Raw genomic sequence first — 18,140 nt, 5'->3', positions numbered from 1 at the left:
GCCACAGGCACCGCCCAACCCCAAATTATTTAATTGGTTCCCCTGGTGACAACAATATTTACTTCAACTTACACTTCAACTAGTAAAGTGTAACATTTGTTTCTGTTAAAACAATGACAGTTACTGGCATTCTTCACTATTGCACTTCAATACAGGGAGCAGAACTTAACCAATATTTTCTAATAATACAAAAATGGGCTACTATCTGTATAAAATGTTTAACTGTAACCATCACAAGTCAATTTTAAAATGAGACTTTCCTGTTTACTCGTGGTTCTTATTCCCAACAGTAAACAAGTAATATGCATATTGTGGGGCTTAGCACAGGGAAATGAACGCTATTTGCTGAATTAATGAATAAATGACCATTAAAGGCTTCAAGACCCTTAGGACAGCAAGCATCTGAATAAAACTTAAAATGCTCAGAATGACTCAAGCAGGATTCAGTAATCAAACACGGCATATGATTCCATTATCACGCTTTTAAAGTGAAGACTGAAAAATCAAACTGTTTTCTTTGTTACCTTCTCCATGCTAGAACGTAAAAGCATTTAAATCATATTTTAAAAGAATAAACTCAAAGTGTTTAACATTTATGTTCAGCTGACTTTTGCCATTCTATGTTTTGTAAAGAAGTATATAGGCAATTCAGTGGCGTAAAACACCCAACAATGAATGTGAATGAAATTACAATTAGGTTTACATATTATCATTACTAAATTAACATTTCATTCAATTTTGCATTATAATTGTAAAGGAAGTGAATTATGCCCAAACCGGGTTTTTTCAGTTCAAAATCACAATGAATGAAACTTACAACTGTTTACACTAATTTTAACAATAAAATAAGCTATTATTTAAGTTGAAAAAAGGCAAATGCCAAACCTCTTAACAAGAAAACCTTTCAATTACACGTTTGTAAAAATCATTCAACAACTACTTTGTTCTTTTTTGGTGCAAAGAACTACACTAAACACTTAACAAAAGCAAATGTGCAAAAGAACAAAAAGTTAATGGGGGTGGGGCAATTCTGATGCAAACTAAAGTACCAGAAAATTCAACAAAATTGCAACTTCAAGATCTAATTTTTAAAAGGTGTTCACATTTTAAATTCCACAACACGTATTAATTTCAATAGTTATTAAATTCATTTTTAAAAGGAGGTCCAATCAGATCGACTTCACTTGCCAGAGGGCAACAAAAACCAATTGCTTTTGAAGGGTTACCAGTTTTCCCAACAGCTACTTTGTTTCATTTCCCCACATTTAATACAAAAGCACATTGAGACGGCATAAAAGTGTGCAACAATTTCTAGGGATTAGATGTCAACAAATCAATGCTCTAAAGCAAGCCTGACTATAAATAATAGCACACGCCGATTTTTATGCAGAATAATTGTAATTTGGTGGGGGGGAGGGAGAATGGGTGGAGGAGGGCAGGAAGAGCTTAACTCTACACGTACATCTCCCCAAAACAGAAAGAATAATTTGACTCTTTCTTTCCACTCTGCAATTATTTCTAAGGGCACCTAAGCTTTAGATACTGTCCTGACAGGGTGCGTTAGTGTGACGCTGGTTAGGATGGGTTCGTGCAAAAGATGTCACTCAAATGCAAGTAAAGTACGGTCATTGCGACTTATTTCGAGTTTTCTTTCCAACAGTAGCCTAACGCTGCTCCTCGGTGACTTGGGTCTAAAATGAGAAAATCAGCAACCCCCCGCGCCATCAATCAAGCTGACAAGGTGAGCTTTGGGGGCACAGGCGCTCGGAGACAACGAGGCACCCCCAAATCTCTTAGGCAAGCTCCAGGCAAAGACTGCAACCGGACGGCAACCAAAGGGCTCCAGCAGCCCCCAGGCTGCCTCTCCCGGCCGGCTCGCCGGGGAGGGCCCAGCTTCCACACCCCGGCCTCGCCCCGCGGTCCAGCCTGGGGCGGTTAACCCCTTCGGCGCCCCCACGCCCTCCCCAAGACCGGGCCCGGCGCCTCCGCCCCTCGGCCTCCCCGGGACTGGAGAGCCTGGACAGCTCGGGCGCGGAGGAACGCGCGGGGGACGGCCGAGGGCGCGGAGGCAGCGGGCGGCTCAGGCCTAGGCCCAGGCAGCGTGTCCCGGCGCCCTCCCCCACTCCCACACGCTCGCTCCGGGCAGGGTGCGGGCCCCAGTCCGCCCGCCCCGGCGCCAGCCTGCCCTGGGCTCGGGGCCCCTTCCGGCCGACAGCGCGGGCCGGCGGCTACCTGCGGGTTGTGGAGGGCCATCGTGGCCCGTTTCAATGAGACTCGGGGTTCCCCGGCTCCTCACGCTGCTTCCCCCGCCGCCGCCATCTTCTCGCCCGCACATACACACTCGCATCGGCCGCCGCGCCTGCGCACTGGGCGCTCGCCGCGGGGCGCGGGGAGGCCGGCGCGCTGCTGCGCCTGCGCGGCCGACAGGTGGGCGTGCGCCGCCTGGGCCGCCGACCTTCCCAGCCGCCGCTGGAGCGCGGAGGGGTGGACTCTGAGCCCTGCGCCCCTCGGGCTGGGGTGCGGCGGGCGGGCCGAGGGTCACAAGCCCGCTGAGGCCCTGCTGCGGTGCCGGAAGGGGAAAGTGCGTACTAATGGAGAGGACAAAGGCGAAGCGCTAGCGGGCCCTGGGCTTTCTCACCTGCTGGGGAGGCCACCTGGGTCACCGGCAGCGGGACTCGGGTCCTCTGGGGAGCCCGGCAGCCTCAGTGTGAGGTCTGCCCGGGGCCGGCGGACGTCCAGGGTTTCCCTGGGCAGGGGCCCCTGAAGTTATTGCCTAAGATCCCCGAGAGTCTCTGGTTTATGGAGATCACATTTCCGTCCATCCATTCATTGTTCATTCACTCCACAAATGTTGCCTGGGCGCCAAGTCTGTGCCACGCCTTTTGCTAGGCGTTGGAAGATGAAACAAGACGAAAAAGCACAAAAGAGCACGTAAAGCGCTTAGAATGGGCCGCCAAATGGTAAGCCCTCAGTAAGTGCTCTCTGTTACACACAGGCGTGCAGGTACACAGACCAGCTTTGGATCATCGGTTCGTTCGTTTATTTAAGAATCAGTGAGCCCTGACCGCCGCATTTACCGGTCAGTAAGTGTACCAATCTGGTTCGGCCCGCTTTATACCTGTGGGATTTCAGGCAAATGACTTACTTTACTAACCCTTGGTTTGCTTACCTGTCAGTGAGATAATAAAACGTCTTACCTCCTAAGATTTCTGTATGGAACAAGTTAGATAAATGAGAGTGCACTGGCCAAGAAAGCCCTCAAAAAAATTAGCTGCTGTGACTACTATTCGTAACTATTATGGTTTGGTTTCATTTGTTCAACAAATGTCAGGAGAGAGCCTGCTATTGCCGGCCCCTATGCTGAACAGGAGATGAACTATGAGATGTATTCCCATATCACAAAGAAGAGCAGGCCTTGTCTCTTCAAAACTAGGATTCAGTGAAAAACCTTAAGTGACAGAGACAGACAGTTCCAAAATAAGAAAGCTAAAAACACATTACCAATGCAATGCGTCAATCTTGGTTGGATCCTGGTCTATTTTAAAGTTTCTTTTACTATTTATTTTCAACAATTGGAGAAAAAAAAAATTTTTTTTTTTATTCAGAGCCTCAAGCTATGGTCCTGGGTAGAGTACAGTGGCATCACAGCTCACAGCAACCTCAAACTCTTGGGCTCAAGCTATTCTCTTCCCTCAGCCTCCCGAGGAGCTGGGACTCAGTACAGGCACCCACCACAATGCCCAGCTATTTTTTTGGTTGTAGTTGTCATTGTTTGGCAGGTCCAGGCCGGATTTGAACCCACCAGCTCTGGTGTATGTGGTTGGCCCCTTAGCCGCTTGAGCTACAGGCGCCACCACAATTGAAAAAATATGAATATTGTCTGGATAAAGATGATTTTAATTACTTACTGGTAATTTGTATAGTGTAATAATGATATTGTACTCATTGGCAGAATATCCTTATTGTTAGGTGATGCATTCTGAAAAATTTAGAGATGAGTATCATAACACTTGCAAACTTTTTTCTTTTCTTTTTCTTCTTCTTCTTCTTTTTTTTTTAGACAGACAAAATCTCACTGTGTCTCCCAGGCTAGAGTCAACCTAAGCTCACAGCAACTTCAAATTCCTGGGCTCAAGTGATCATCTCCTGTCTCAGCCTCCTGAGTAGTTGAGACTACAGTGCCTGCTACCATGCCTGGCTAATTTCTTCTGTTTTTAGTAGAGACAGAGTCTCACTCTTGCTCAGGCTGGTCTGGAACTCCTGAGCTTAAGGGATCCTCCTGCCTCACCCTCCCAGAGTGCTGGGATTACAGGGAAAGCTACCCCCAGGAGACCTGCAAACTATTTTTGAATGGTTCAGTAAAAAATCAAGTCACACAGAGAGAAAGAGAAAGGAAATACAGCAAAATATTAACAATTATTGGCTCTTAGTGGCTCAATTATGGCTCAACTTTCTCTATGTTTGAAAATTTTTATAACAAAAAACTGGGAAAAGCTAAATATATCATTGTATATGTAGCTATGCTATAATTACAACTACAGAAAAATTATATCTACACATGGATTGAGACTGGGAGGAATATAAAAATTCCCTGAAGATTTGTAGTAGACCAAGCCTACATCTTTTTTTTTTTTTTTTTTTTTTTTGAGACAGAGCCTCAAGCTCTGGGTAGTGTGCTGTGGCATCACAGCTCACAGCAACCTCCAACTCCTGGGCTCAAGCAATTCTCCTGCCTCAGCCTCCCAAGTAGCTGGGACTACAGGTGCCCACCACAAAACCCAGCTATTTTTTGGTTGCAGCCATCATTGTTGTTTGGCAGGCCCAGGCTGGATTCGAACCCGCCAGCTCAGGTGTATGTGGCTGGCGCCTTAGCCACTTGAGCCACAGGCACCGAGTCCAAGCCTACATTTTTATCATAGCGTTGCTTGAACAAAAATTAAAAGTCGACTCAGTGCCTGTAGCTCAGTGAGTAATAGAAATATTAACTCATGACTTCAATACAAGGAGATAAATGTTAGAAGAAAGATAGGAATAAACTCCATGCTATAGTGCTTGTCGGGGCCCTGGTAGCTCCCATGAGTTTAGGGGGAGTACTGGAATTTGGAGTCAAGGCAGCCCGAGATTCAAATCTGGACTTCTCCACCTGGCTGTGTGAACCTGGGCAAGTTACCAAAATTTTACGTGAATCTTTTGCAATCTGGAGAAGAGAGGGAGCAGCCTCTCAATTCTGTTCTGCCTGAGTTACAATTTTAATAGTTTTTATAATGGGAATACAAGGAAACAAATCTAGAAAATTTTAACTTTATCTGTCAGAAAACAGTATCAAAGTAGTCTTCATTCTAACAATGTAAAATGTTTAATCTACATAAAAGTAACCTTCACTCTGACAATGTAGCAATAAAAGTAACCTTTACTCTAACAAAATATCCAAGAGAATCATCAAAGAAAACAACATAACATCCAAGTGACGTTTTTTACTCTAACAATATCACAATACATGTTGTCTATGTGTGACTGCCTCTCTAAAAACATTGTCACAATTATTAGCTCACAGCAACCTCAAACTCTTGGGTTCAAGCAATGCCCTTGCCTCAGCCTCCCAAGCAGCTAGGACTACAGGTGCCTGCCACAACACCCCACTATTTTTTAGAGACCGGGGTCTTGCTCTGGCTCAGGCCGGTCTCCAACCTGTGAGCTCAGGCAATCCACCTGCCTCAGCCTCCCAAGCACTGAGGTTACGGGCGTGAGCACTGTAATCATGGGGGCGGGGGTGGGGTGGGTGGTGGCAGTGATTTGAGCTAGTAGGCCAGGTCAGCTATACTGCTTCAGCTTAGATTCTCAGACTCCATTATGTATGTATGTATTTTTAGACAGTCTGACTATGTCACCCTCGGTAGAGTGCTGTGGCATCACAGCTCATAGCAACCTCAAACTCTTGGGCTTAAAGTGATTCTCTTGCTTCAGCCTCCCAAGTAGCTGGGACCAGAGGCACCCGCTGAAACACCTGGCTATTTTTTGTTGCAGTTGTCCTTGTTTAGCTGGCCTGGGCCGGATTCGAACCCTCCACCCTCGGTGTATGTGGCTCGCGCCATAACCACTGTGCTACGGGCACCAAGCCTTAGACTCCATTTTGTAGGCTGCTTTTCTGGCTTCAGTGGAATGAGCAGAATAACACCTCCCGCAACAGAGATTCCTGTCCTAATCCCAGGAACCTACGAATGTTGCCTAACATAGCAAAAGGAATTTTGCAGATTAGATTATGTTAATTAAGTCCTTGTGATGGGGGAATTATCCTGGGTAGTAATAATCTAATTATTATTGGTGGGCTCCAGGTCATCACGAAGGCCCTTATAAGGCAAAGAGGTGCCGAGCGCAGTGGCTCTCCCCTGTAATTCAGCACTTGGGAGGCTGAGGCAGGTGAATTGCCTGAACTCACAGGTTGGAGACCAGCCTGAGCCAGAGCAAGACCCCCGTCTCTAAAAAATAGTGGGGTGTTGTGGCAGGCACCTGTAGTCCCAGCTGCTTGGGAGGCCGAGGCAAGGGGATTGCTTGAACCCAAGAGTTTGAGGTTGCTGTGAGCTAAGACGCCATGGTCCACCCTACCGAGAATGACCAAGTGAGTATCCGTCTCAAAAAAAAAAAAAAAAAGGAAAAGAGGCAAGAGAGATGTCAAGGAGACATGAAAACAGCAGAAGGGTAGGGGGAAAGATTTGAAGATGCTGTGTTGCTGGCTTTCTGGCTTTGAAGATGAAGGAAGGGGCCTGGTGCCTGTAGCTCAGTGAGTAGGGCACAGTCCATATACACCAAAGCTGGCAGGTTCGAGCCCAGACTGAAACAACAATGACAACTGCAACCAAAAAACAGCTGGGCATTGTGGTGGGCGCCTGTAGTTCCAGCTACTCGGGAGGCTGAGGCAAGAGAATCACTTGAGCCCAAGACTTTGAGGTTGCTGTGAGCTGTGACACCATGGCACTCTACCAAGGGCTACCAAATGAGACTCTGTCTCAAAAAAAAAAGTCTTTAAAATAGTTTGCAGAGTTGAGGTCTTTTTTTTTGTTTGTTTTGTTTTGTTTTGTTTTGAGACAGAGTCTCACCTTATTGCCCAAGCTGAAGTGGAGTGACTTCAGTCTAGCTCACAGCAACCTTAAACTCCTGGGCTCAAGTGATCCTCCTGGGTTCAAGTGATTCTCCTAACTCAACCTCTTGAGTATCTGGGGTTACAGGTGCCTATCACGGTATCCAGATAATTTTTCTGTTTTTAGTAGAGACAGGGTCACACTCTTGCTCAGGCTGGTCTCAAACTCCTGAGCTGGAGGGATCCTCCTGCCGCAGCCTCCCAGAGTATTAGGATGATAAGTGAGCCAGGGAACCCAGGCCAAGTTTGAGTCTTTTTCTGTTCATAGCCACTAAAAGAAATATAGCCCTACACCTTGATTTTAGCCCAGTGGATCTTCTGACCTACAAAACAATAAAATAAATACAGTAGAACCTTCATAGCCGACCACTTCCCTACATTGACCACCTCCTTAAGTTGACCTAATTTTCATAGACTGGACATGCCCCACATGTACGTATCAGTACAGCAGGCCTAATTTCTTATGTCGACCTCTTCCGTATGGTTAAAGTCCCTTGGGTGGTCAACCAACAGAGGTTCTCTTGTAATTTGTGTAGATTTAAGCTGGTAAATTTTGAGTGATTGATTACATCAGCAGTAGAGGCCAGGTGTGGTGGAACACACCTGTAGTCCCAGATACTAAGACAGGAGGATCGCTTGAGCCCAGGAGTTTGAGGTTGCTGTGAGCTATGATGACACCATAGCACTCTACCTAGGGTGACAGAGTGAGACTGTGTCTCAGAAAAAAACTCAACCAGTTTATAATTCTAGCATTCTGGGACGCTGAGACAGGTGGATTCCTTGAGCTCAGGAGTTCCAGCCTGAGTAAGAGTAAGACCCCTTCTCTACCAAAAATAGAAAAACTACAGGCGGCGCCTGTGGCTCGAGGAGTAGGGCGCTGGTCCCATATACCAGAGGTGATGGGTTGAAACCCAGCCCCGGCCAAAGACCACACACACAAAAAAAAAAAAAGAAAAAAAAATAGAAAAACTAGCTGGGTATTGCAGTGTGCACCAGTAGTCCCAGCTACTTGGGAGGCTGAGGCAGGAGGATCTCTTGAGCCCAAGAGTTTGAGGTTGCTGTGAGCTACTATGATGCCATGGCACTCTATCCAGGGCAACAAAGTAAGACTCTGTCTATAAATCAATCAATTAATTAATTAATTAATAAAAATGAGAGAACTAATACCTCCTAGGGATGTAGTAAAAATGAATGCAGCCAGGGGTGGTGGCTCACCCTTGTAATCTCAACACTTTGGCAGGCCATTCTGGAGGCCAGAAGTCCAAAATGCAGGTGTCGGTGAGGCCACACCCCCTCTGGAGGCTTAAGGGAGACTCTGCCCAGGCCTCATCCAAGCTTCTGGAGTTGCAGCCAAGCCAACCTTGGCACTCCTCAGCTTGTAGTGTCATTGCTCCAACCTCTGCCACCACTTATCACATGCCTTCTTTCCTCTTTGGCTCTGTTGCTGTTAAAGAAACCAACACAATTTTCCCTCCGGAGATGAATGAGATTTCCAGGTTGTCCCTGTGAGCCCCGACTGCAGCTTCCCCCCCACCCCCCACCCCTCATGTGTTATCTGAAATGCGTTTATCTTTAAACATCCTCAGCAAACTCAGCTCAGCAGGCTGCCCCAGGAGGGAGGAGCAGAGGGAAGGGACATAGCTCACTTTTTTTTTTTTTTTGAGACAAAGTTTCACTATGTCGCCCTCAGTAGAGTGCTGTACTGTCACAGCTCACAGCAACTTCAAATTCTTTGGCTCAAGTGATTCTCTTTGTCTCAGCCCCAAGTAGCTGGGACTACAGGTGCCCGGCTGTTTTTAGAGACAGGGTCGGGCAGTGTCTGTGGCTCAAAGGAGTAGGGCGCTGGCCCCATATGCCAGAGGTGGTGGGTTCAAATCCAGCCTTGGCCAAAATTGCAAAAAAAAAATAAATAAATAGAGACAGGGTCTCACTCTGGCTCAGGCTGGTCTAGGACTCATGAGCTTGGGCAATCCACCTGCCTCGGCCTCCCAGTGTGCTACGATTACAGGCATAAGCCACCTCACTCAGCCATTATTCTTTTTAATCTTCTTCTCTTTTGCTCTCTCAGTTTTGGTGACAGAACTCTCACAGCTGAAGTCCCTTCTTAAGTAAGTGGTCTGTATCATGCAGCTCCATGGCTTACACATTGCACTTAAACGGCCCTGGTCCCTGCTGCTCTCCAGATGGCAGAACAAATGTAGACCAAGTTTAGACACCACCATTTTGAAGGACTTTGGCCAGCGGGAAAATCTACTAAAGGGAGGAAAAGCGGGGCGTGGTGGCTCACGCCTGTAATCCTAGCACTTTGGGAGGCTGAAGCTGGTGGATCCCTTGAACTCTGGAGTTAGAGACCAACCTGAGCAAGACTGAGACCTCATCTCTACTAAAAATAGAAAAACTAGCAGAACCTTGTGGCAGGCACCTGTGGTTGCAGCTCCTCCAGAGGCTGAGGCAGGAGGATTGCTCAAACCCAAGAGTTTGAAAAGGTGGGGAGGAGTAAAAAAAAAAATGTAAGAAGAATCATTGGTCCAGATTTCTTTTTTTTCTTTTCTTTCTTTCTTTCTTTTTTTTTTTTTTTTTTTTTTTGTTTTTTTGTAGAGACAGAGTCTCACTTTACCACCCTCGGTAGAGTGCCGTGGCGTCACACGGCTCACAGCAACCTCCAGCTCTTGGGCTTATGTGATTCTCTTGCCTCAGCCTCCCAAGCAGCTGGGACTACAGGCGCCCACCACAACGCCCAGCTATTTTTTTGTTGCAGTTCGGCCGGGGCTGGGTTTGAACCCACCACCCTCGGTATGTGGGGCCGGCACCCTACTCACTGAGCCACCCTTTTTTTTTTTTTTTTTGAGACAGAGCCTCACTTTGTCACCCGGGCTAGAGTGCCCTGGCATCAACCTAGCTCATTGCAACCTCAAACTCCTGGGCTCAAGCAATCCTCTTGTCTCAGCTCCCCTAATAGCTAGGACTTGTAAGCACCCGCCCCAATACCCAGCTAATTTTTCTGTTTTTAGGAGAGACCAGGGTCTCATTATTTCTCAGACTCCTGTGCTCAAAGGATCCTTCCCCCTGAGCTTCCCAGAGTGCTAGGATCACAGGTGTGAGCCATCACACCAGGCCTAGATTTCATTCTTAACTCAGCCCCCAATTCAGTCTGAGACCTTGGAGAAATTGCTAATTTTCTGTAACTCAGTTCCTATGTAATGAGAAAAGTCCAATTTGTCCCGCCTGCCTTGCAGGTGGAAAGTGAGGTCAACCGAGATGATGAATGTGACAGCAACTGAAACCACGTAAAGTGATACATTAACTGCAACGCGCTCCTGTTATTAACGAGTTGAAGTGGCGACATCCTTACGAGTTGAAGTGGCAACATCGTTATTTAAAGTTCTTGCATTTTTCTTGATCCAGTCACCTCTACAAACCTTTTTCCCCCCCACTCAACCAAGAATTTCTTATTTTTCATTGATTTTGACCTGGCATAGGTTTTTTCTTTTCTGCCAGACAGAAAGCCTAGGCAAAAAAGCATTCTTTCATCTCCTTTAGCCTGTAAAAATATATATCTTTTTGTGCTCTAAGGGCAAGATTGAGTATTACAACCAAATCATGACATTTTGAAGACAAAATATTCCATAACCACTCTAGCACAAACTGAGTGCTTAATTTTTTTCTTTTTTAAGCCTGTGGTTAACATGGATGCAATCTATAAAATGAGCCTGGGAGCCCCAGGTCTGAGCTCAGTTCCTGGCTCTCCCCCTTAGCAGCAGGTAACTGTTTCCTCATTGGTAATGTGGGATAAGGATGCCTGGCTCACAGTGTCAGCATCAGGATTAAGCAAGACTTGGCTTAAGTACAAACTGAGGAATGCAGAGACGTGTCAGCAGAGGCACCCTGGTTTGTTTACTTATTCATTGGACAGACACATAAGGAGCTCCTCCTGTATACAAGCATTAATCCAGATGCTGGGAGTGCTTCACCATCATTGCAAACCCTGCCATGAGTGTTTATTTTTTTTCTTTTCTTTTTCCTTCCTTCTTTTCTTTTTTTTTTTTTTTTGAGACAGAGCCTCAAGCTGTTGCCCTGGGTAGAGTGCTGTGGCATCACAGCTCACAGCAACCTCCAGCTCCTGGGCTTAGGTGATACTCTTGCCTCAGCCACTTGAGTAGCTGGAACTACGGGCGCCTGCCACAACACCCGGCTATTTTTTTGTTGTAGGTTGGCCGGGACCGGGTTCAAACCCGCCACCCTCAGTATATGGGGCCGGTGCCCTACTCACTGAGCCACAGGCGCCACCCCTGAAGTGTTTATTTCTTAACCAATCTAGCCCTGGCTTTATTATTTTATTATAAAGCAAGTAAATAAGCAACGAATTGATGGCTGGTGAGCTGATTTCAGCCAGGTACCCTCAAGGGATTCTCTATAGCTGTGACTCCTTGTGAAGGAAGCCACTTAATGCTGATGAAATTGAGCAGGAGATGGAATGATTTTTTTTGTTGTTGTTCCATTATATGCTGCTGAGTCAAAACCACAAGGTTTCCTGGTCCACCCTAACAATCGTGATCTTGCTCCAGTGAAGTGGGAGCCATGTGGGTCTTGCTTCCCACTATACTGTGACACATGGTATAACCCCCAGCACATAATGAGAGCTCAGCTACTATTTGATGAATTACCAATGAACTGGAGTCCCAGACACTTTTCAATGTTGCTAAAGTCTCTGGACAAGAGAGAGGCAAGCAGGCTTCAAGCCTTCAAAAGCCATCCTCACTTCTGGGTGCCCACAGCTCAGAGGTTAGGGTACGGGCCACATGCTCCGGGGCTGGTGGGTTCGAACCTGGCCAGGACCTGCTAAATAAACAAACAAAAAAATAGCCGGTTATTGTGGCAGGTGCCTAGGTCCCAGCTACTAGGGAGGCTGAGGCAAGAGAATCGCTTAAGCCCAATAAATTAAGGTTTCTGTGAGCTGTGACGCCACAGCACCCTACCCAGGGTGACATAGTGAGACTCTGTCTCAAAAAAAAAAAAGTCAACATTGTAGTAATACACTTTCAAGGAGCCAAATTAAAAAAAAAAAAGAACAAAATGAACGTCACCTCTCTAAAAGTCTCTACACAATATATACCTCTAGTATTGGAAATAATTGTTTCAGCTGGGTGTGATAACTCACATCTGAAATCCTAGCGCTCTGGGAGTCTGAGGCTGAAGGACTGCGTGAGGCCAGAAGTTTGAGACCAGCTCTGAGCAAGAGGGACATCCCATCTTTACAAAAAACTAGAAATTAGTTGGGCTTGCTGCATGTGCTTGTAGTCCTAGCTGAGAATCATTTGAGCCCAGGGGTTTGAAGTTGCCCAACACCACTGCTCTGTAGCCCAGGTAAAGAGTAAGACCTTGTCTAAAAAAAAAGGAAATGATTACTTCGAAGATGAAGTACATAGCATAGCAAAATGCCAACAATTTAAAATAATGAAAAAAATTCCTAAAAATAGATGAAGAAAAGAAAAAACTAAAAAAAAAAATTGACATGTAGAAACGTGTATTACAGGGATAGAATATATGTAAAGGCTTTGAGACAGTGCCTAAGAGTTGGCCAACTGTGATGATCATTAACTGTCTTGAAGTCTCACATTACAATGAATAGCTGCTTTTTTTCCCCTTTAGTACATCCCTTTCCTTAGAGAATACCTGCACAATCATTTTCTGCATGGTGCTGTTCTTGAAATTCTTCTGTGATTCAATACACAACAACATGAGTGTTCCTTTCTTTTTTTTTAGAGACAGAGTCTCACTTTGTCGCCCTTGATAGAGTGCTGTGGTGTCTCAGCTCATAGCAACCTCCAGCTCTTGGGCTTAGGCGATTCTCTTGCCTCAGCCTCCTGTGTAGCTGGGACTATAGACACCCACCACAACGCCCGGCTATTTTTTGTTGCAGTTTGGCCGAGGCCAGGTTCGAACCCACCGCCCTTGATAGATGGGGCCGGCGTCCTAGTCCCTGAGCCACAGGCGCCGCCCGACATGAGCATTCCTTACTGAATTTTCCCATCTTCTGTGCCAAGCTTCTATGTTGTTCCAGTACGTGAGTTTGCATTTTGAAGTTCCCAGCCACACTGCTCTAGTGCTCTCCCTGGAGGACGCCTGGGAGAGACAACTCTCCCACACAGGCCTGATGTAAGGCTACCTTTAGCTTCAACCTCTATCTCTAATTTCATTCATTCATTCATTTTAGACAGAGTCTCACTCTGTTGCCCTGGGTAGAGTGCTGTGGCTTTAGTGTAGCTCACAGTAACCTCAAACTCCTGGGTTCAAGTGATCCTCCTGCCTTAGTCTCCCAAGTAGCTCACATTTCAGGTGTCTGGCTACAGGCTAGTGGGCTACTATGCCTGGCTAATTTTTCTATTATTAGTAGAGGCGGGTCTCACTCTTGCTCAGGCTGGTCTCAAACTCCTGAACTCCAGGGATCCTCCCGCCTCGGCCTCCCAGAGTGCTGCCAACTACAGATGTGAGCCACTGCTCCCAGACTCCGATTTTATTTAAAGGAATTCAAGCAAAAAGGGTGACACCTGTAGCTCAGTTGGCAGGACGCTGGACACATACACCAAGGGTGACCGGCCCCTGGCCAGCTAAAACAACAATGACAACTGCAACAACAACAACAACAAAAATAGCCAGGCATTGTGGCGGGCGCCTGTAGTCCCAGCTACTTGGGAAGCTGAGGCAAGAGAATCGCTTAAGCCCAAGAGTTTGAGGTTGCTGTGAGATATGACGTCACAGCACTGTATTCAGGGTCACAGCTTGAGAAAAAAAAAAAAAAAAAAAGAAGAAGAATTCAAGCAAAAAGATTTGAATTACGGCTCTCAGCCTGTAGCCATCAGGAAGACCAACACAACTCAGAGAAAAAGGAGAAATTTTGCTTTGATATTTTGAACAACTTTATCAACTTTTAATTCATTTTCCACACGATTCACCCATTCGAAGGATACAATTCAATAATTTTTTTATGTAGTCACAGATGAGTGCAACCATCTCACAATTTTAGAACATTATCCTCATCATGAGGTCAAACATAGTGCTCCTTAGCTACTGCTCCCATATCCGCTCTCATCTATTTTCTGCCTGTATGAAGTTGCCTGTTCTGGCAAATTCTAGATGTTTCATAGACATGATCTTGTATACTGTGAGGCTTCTGTGTCCGGCTTCTTTCACTGAGCCTTGTCTTCAGAGTCCATCTGTGTGTGCAGCACGTATCAGAATCTCCTTCCCCTTTATGGCTGAGTAATACTCCTTTGCTCGGACACACCACATTTTGTTTTTCTGTGTATCTTTTTTCATGGGCCTTAGTTTTTACAGTAAATAACTGATTATTACCAAGCATGATGCCTCACACCTGTAATCCCAGCACTCAGGGAGGCCAAAGCGGATGGATCCCCTGAGCTCACAGGTTCAAGACCAGCCTGAGCAAGAGCAAGACCCCATCTCTAAAAATACCGGGGCATTGTGGTGGGCGCCTGTAGTCCCAGCTACCTGGGAGGCTGAGGAGAGAGAATAGCTTGAACCCAAGAGTTTAAGGTTGCTTTGAGCTATGATGCCACAGCACTCTACCAAGTGTGACAAAGTGAAACTCTGTCTCAAAAAAATCGATTATTGGGTGGCGCCTGTGGCTCAGTCAGTAAGGCGCCGGCCCCATATACCGAGGGTGGCGGGTTCAAACCCAGCCCCGGCCAAACTGCAACCAAAAAAAAAATAGCCGGGCGTTGTGGCGGGCGCCTGTAGTCCCAGCTACTCGGGAGGCTGAGGCAAGAGAATCGCTTAAGCCCAGGAGTTGGAGGTTGCTGTGAGCTGTGTGAGGCCACGGCACTCTACCGAGGGCAGTAAAGTGAGACTCTGTCTCTACAAAAAAAAAAAAAAAATCAATTATTTGCTAAAATTCATAAAACCATACTTGTGTGTGCATGCACACCCACAACCAAGTCTCTCCTTTGTACAGGGGAGTCAGGCTGAATGTGGTTGCTCACACCAGTAATCCCAGTACTCTCAGAGGCCAAGATGGTAGGATCACTTGAGGCCAGGAGTTTGAGAACAGCCTGGGCAATACAGTGAGACCCCATTTCTTTTTTTTTTTTTTTGTAGAGACAGAGTCTCACTTTATGGCCCTCGGTAGAGTGCCGTGGCCTCACACAGCTCACAGCAACCTCCAACTCCTGGGCTTAAGCGATTCTCTTGCCTCAGCCTCTCGAGTAGCTGGGACTACAGGCACCCGCCACAACGCCCGGCTATTTTTTGATTGCAGTTTGGCTGGGGCCGGGTTTGAACCCACCACCCTCGGTATATGGGGCCAGCGCCTTACCGACTGAGCCACAGGCGCCGCCCGAGACCCCATTTCTAAAAAAATGTTAAAGAAATTAGTCAGGGGTGGTGGCATGTGCCTGTAACTCCAGGTACTCGTGAGACTGAGGTAGGAAGATTGCTTGAGCCCAGGAGTTTGAGGCTGAAGTGTGCTATGATTGAGCCACTGTACTTCAGCCTGGTGACAGAAAAGAAAAAATAAGAAAACAGGAGTTCAATCACAGCTTTCCTCTTTGGTCTGCCTGTGGGGGGCAAAGCTCTTGCCCACCTAATGTTCCCTGAAAAAACACTGACATGAGACAGATTGATTAACAGAAGGAGAAGTATATAAGTTTATTTAACATGTGTACATGGGGAGCCTTCATAATGAAGACTCAAACATATAGGGAAAGTTGTCCATTTTTTATGCTTAGGTTCAATGAAGACATGTAAAATATGATTGGACAAAAAGGATGTGACGTGATACTAACAGGCTGAGTGGGGGATCCGGCCAGGCCTGTCCACCTCTCTCAGCTGGTTCCTTTCCTCTGGGCTTGGGCACGGCCCTCTCTGGCTGGAATGGGGGCCTGTGGCTTACAGTTAAACAAGGCAGTTCAGGTAATGACTTTATGGCCAGTTTTCTAGAATAATTTCAGGTTTTATGGCTGGCTTTTGGGAAAGGGTTCTGCTTTAGACTGGCATTGAAGAAGAAAGAGTCTAGTTTCTATGGTTACCCCAGGACCAAGAGGCAGGAGGACCCGGGAAGATCAGAGAACTTTTGCTTCTGAGGCTTTCCTGTTCGGGTTGAGCCCCATTGTGCCCCATTTATCTCCCTTTCTGTCTCATCATCAATGCTCTCTCTCTTTTTCTAGGGGACAAGATCTCATTTGTCGCCAAGGCTTCAGTCCATCTCACAGCAACCTCAGACTCTTGAGTTCAAGTGATCCTCCTGCCTCCACCTCCTGAGTAGCTGGGACCATGGGCACCTGTCACCACGCCTGGTTAATTTCCACTCAGTGCCCTTTGCCCCTCTGACTTGCCACAGGTACTCCCCATGCAAAGCTTTTTTATTTTTTTTAGGCTTTATTGAGATATAATTCACATATCCTGGTATTTACCCAGTGGGTTTTGGTCCATTCGGAGCCAGGATCTCTCCCTGGCTGTTTGTGGTCCTTTCCTGCCCCTGGGCAGGCATTTGCTGCCCTGTCCTCCAGCATTTCCCCGGCAGCCAGAACAGCCCCGCCTGGTGCACAGTGGAGAATGCTGATGGGTCCGTGAGTTCAGTCAGAGCCTGCATGCTCCTGTCTGAGGCCAGGAGGCGAGCTGTGAGTTGGTCTTAATTTAAGGACATAGGCAGGTCCTTGAGACAGTGGACCAGGCTCTGTCAACATGTGGTACCGACATGTTGTCCTCCCTCTACTCTTCCTACCCGACGAAGGCTCCCCTGTCCTGTATCTGCTGCCTGTCTGCCCCCTCTGAGTCAGGTGACAGCAATCTTTGCTGAGGCCCAGTGAAAACCAAGCGCCTCTCTGGTCGGCCTCTCTGGTCCTGCTTGAATCGTAGTCCAGCCTCTGAACCCCACGTAGTGACTGTAAATGGTGATTGTTTCAGAGTTGTTGAAAAAGTGGGGTCTGCACTGGCAGACCTGGGCCAAAATCTGGCTCTGCTGCTGTAGCAGATGTCCCTGGAGGCCAACACAGGCCCTGGTCCCCTCTGACCCTACCCACAGTGGCAAAGGACATCCAGTGCAGGCTCCAGCTGGTCGCACTCTTGACAGCGTCCCCTCTGTCATGCACATCACTTCTTCCTGCTGCTGTGTGGCCTGCTCGGTGCAGAGGCACTGAGGCTCTGGGCACAGCCCTCCTGGGGAGTGCTCTGCTCTCCAGCAGGCAACAGAGGCTGGCCGGGAGTGGGGGGAGCTGCCACGGTCAGGGAGGTGGCTTCAGCTCTGATTTGCAGACAGGGCTGCCAACTCAGCAACTCTGTTTCCAGCAAGAGGTGTCCACCTGGGGGAGATTTTGTGATGGCCTCACGGGGCAGCAAAGTGACAGTTTGACTTTTCAGGCTGGGTTGGAAAAAACCACGTGGCCTCTGCTAATGACCCCGAGGACATTGCTCTGGGGTCTCTAGCTGCCACGTAGGTCTGGGTAAGGCCACCATGTGGAGAGAACAGAGCGAGAAGAGACTGAAACAGCAAAGGGGGAAGAGGGTGAGGGGGGATTGAGGGGATGGGGGGATGAGAGATGGAGAGGGAGGAGGGAAGGAGGCCCAGGCCTCTGTGTTTCCTTGCTCCGTCTGCAGGAGCCACCACCTGTCTGAGGCCAGGGACTGTGCAGAGACCAGAGACTCAGGGACAAGCTGCCTAGCTGAGCCCTCGGCTTCACCAGTGTAATAAATGATTATTGTTTGAAGCCGCTGCTTGAGGGTAGTCAGCAGTAGCTGAACACCTTCTCATCAGTATTTAGAGTCCTCCCTCCTTATCCTATTCTGGCTCCCTGGGCACCACCTTCCCCCCAAACCACCTACGTCCAAGTCTTTGTCTAAGGTTCTGCATTCAGGAACCCACATGTGACCTCTGACCTAGCTGGGCAGGCAAGGTCATTCATTACATTTGGGTAGGGAGCTTAACCTGAGCTTTGGATTCTTCACACGGAAAACAGGGAGTATCATTTCTGACCTAAGATTCTCCTGAACT

The 18,140-nt window shown here is 47.3% G+C and overlaps 1 protein-coding gene across 1 annotated transcript in view; it reads right to left on the bottom strand.

Moving 5' to 3' along the window:
- USP10 (ubiquitin specific peptidase 10) overlaps positions 1-2,370 on the bottom strand; it is a 68,516-nt gene extending 66,146 nt beyond the window's left edge. The window contains exon 1 of the mRNA XM_053553610.1: positions 2,233-2,370. Within this exon, the coding sequence (XP_053409585.1) occupies positions 2,233-2,253 (21 nt within the window). The 5' untranslated portion in view covers positions 2,254-2,370. The remainder of the gene's footprint in view (positions 1-2,232) is intronic.
- Between the last annotated feature and the right edge of the window lie 15,770 nt (positions 2,371-18,140).

The sequence above is a fragment of the Nycticebus coucang genome, chromosome 2 (genome assembly GCF_027406575.1).
Source record: "Nycticebus coucang isolate mNycCou1 chromosome 2, mNycCou1.pri, whole genome shotgun sequence".
Classification (NCBI taxonomy): Eukaryota; Metazoa; Chordata; class Mammalia; order Primates; family Lorisidae; genus Nycticebus; species Nycticebus coucang.
This window is presented reverse-complemented; position numbering and strand designations above follow the sequence as displayed.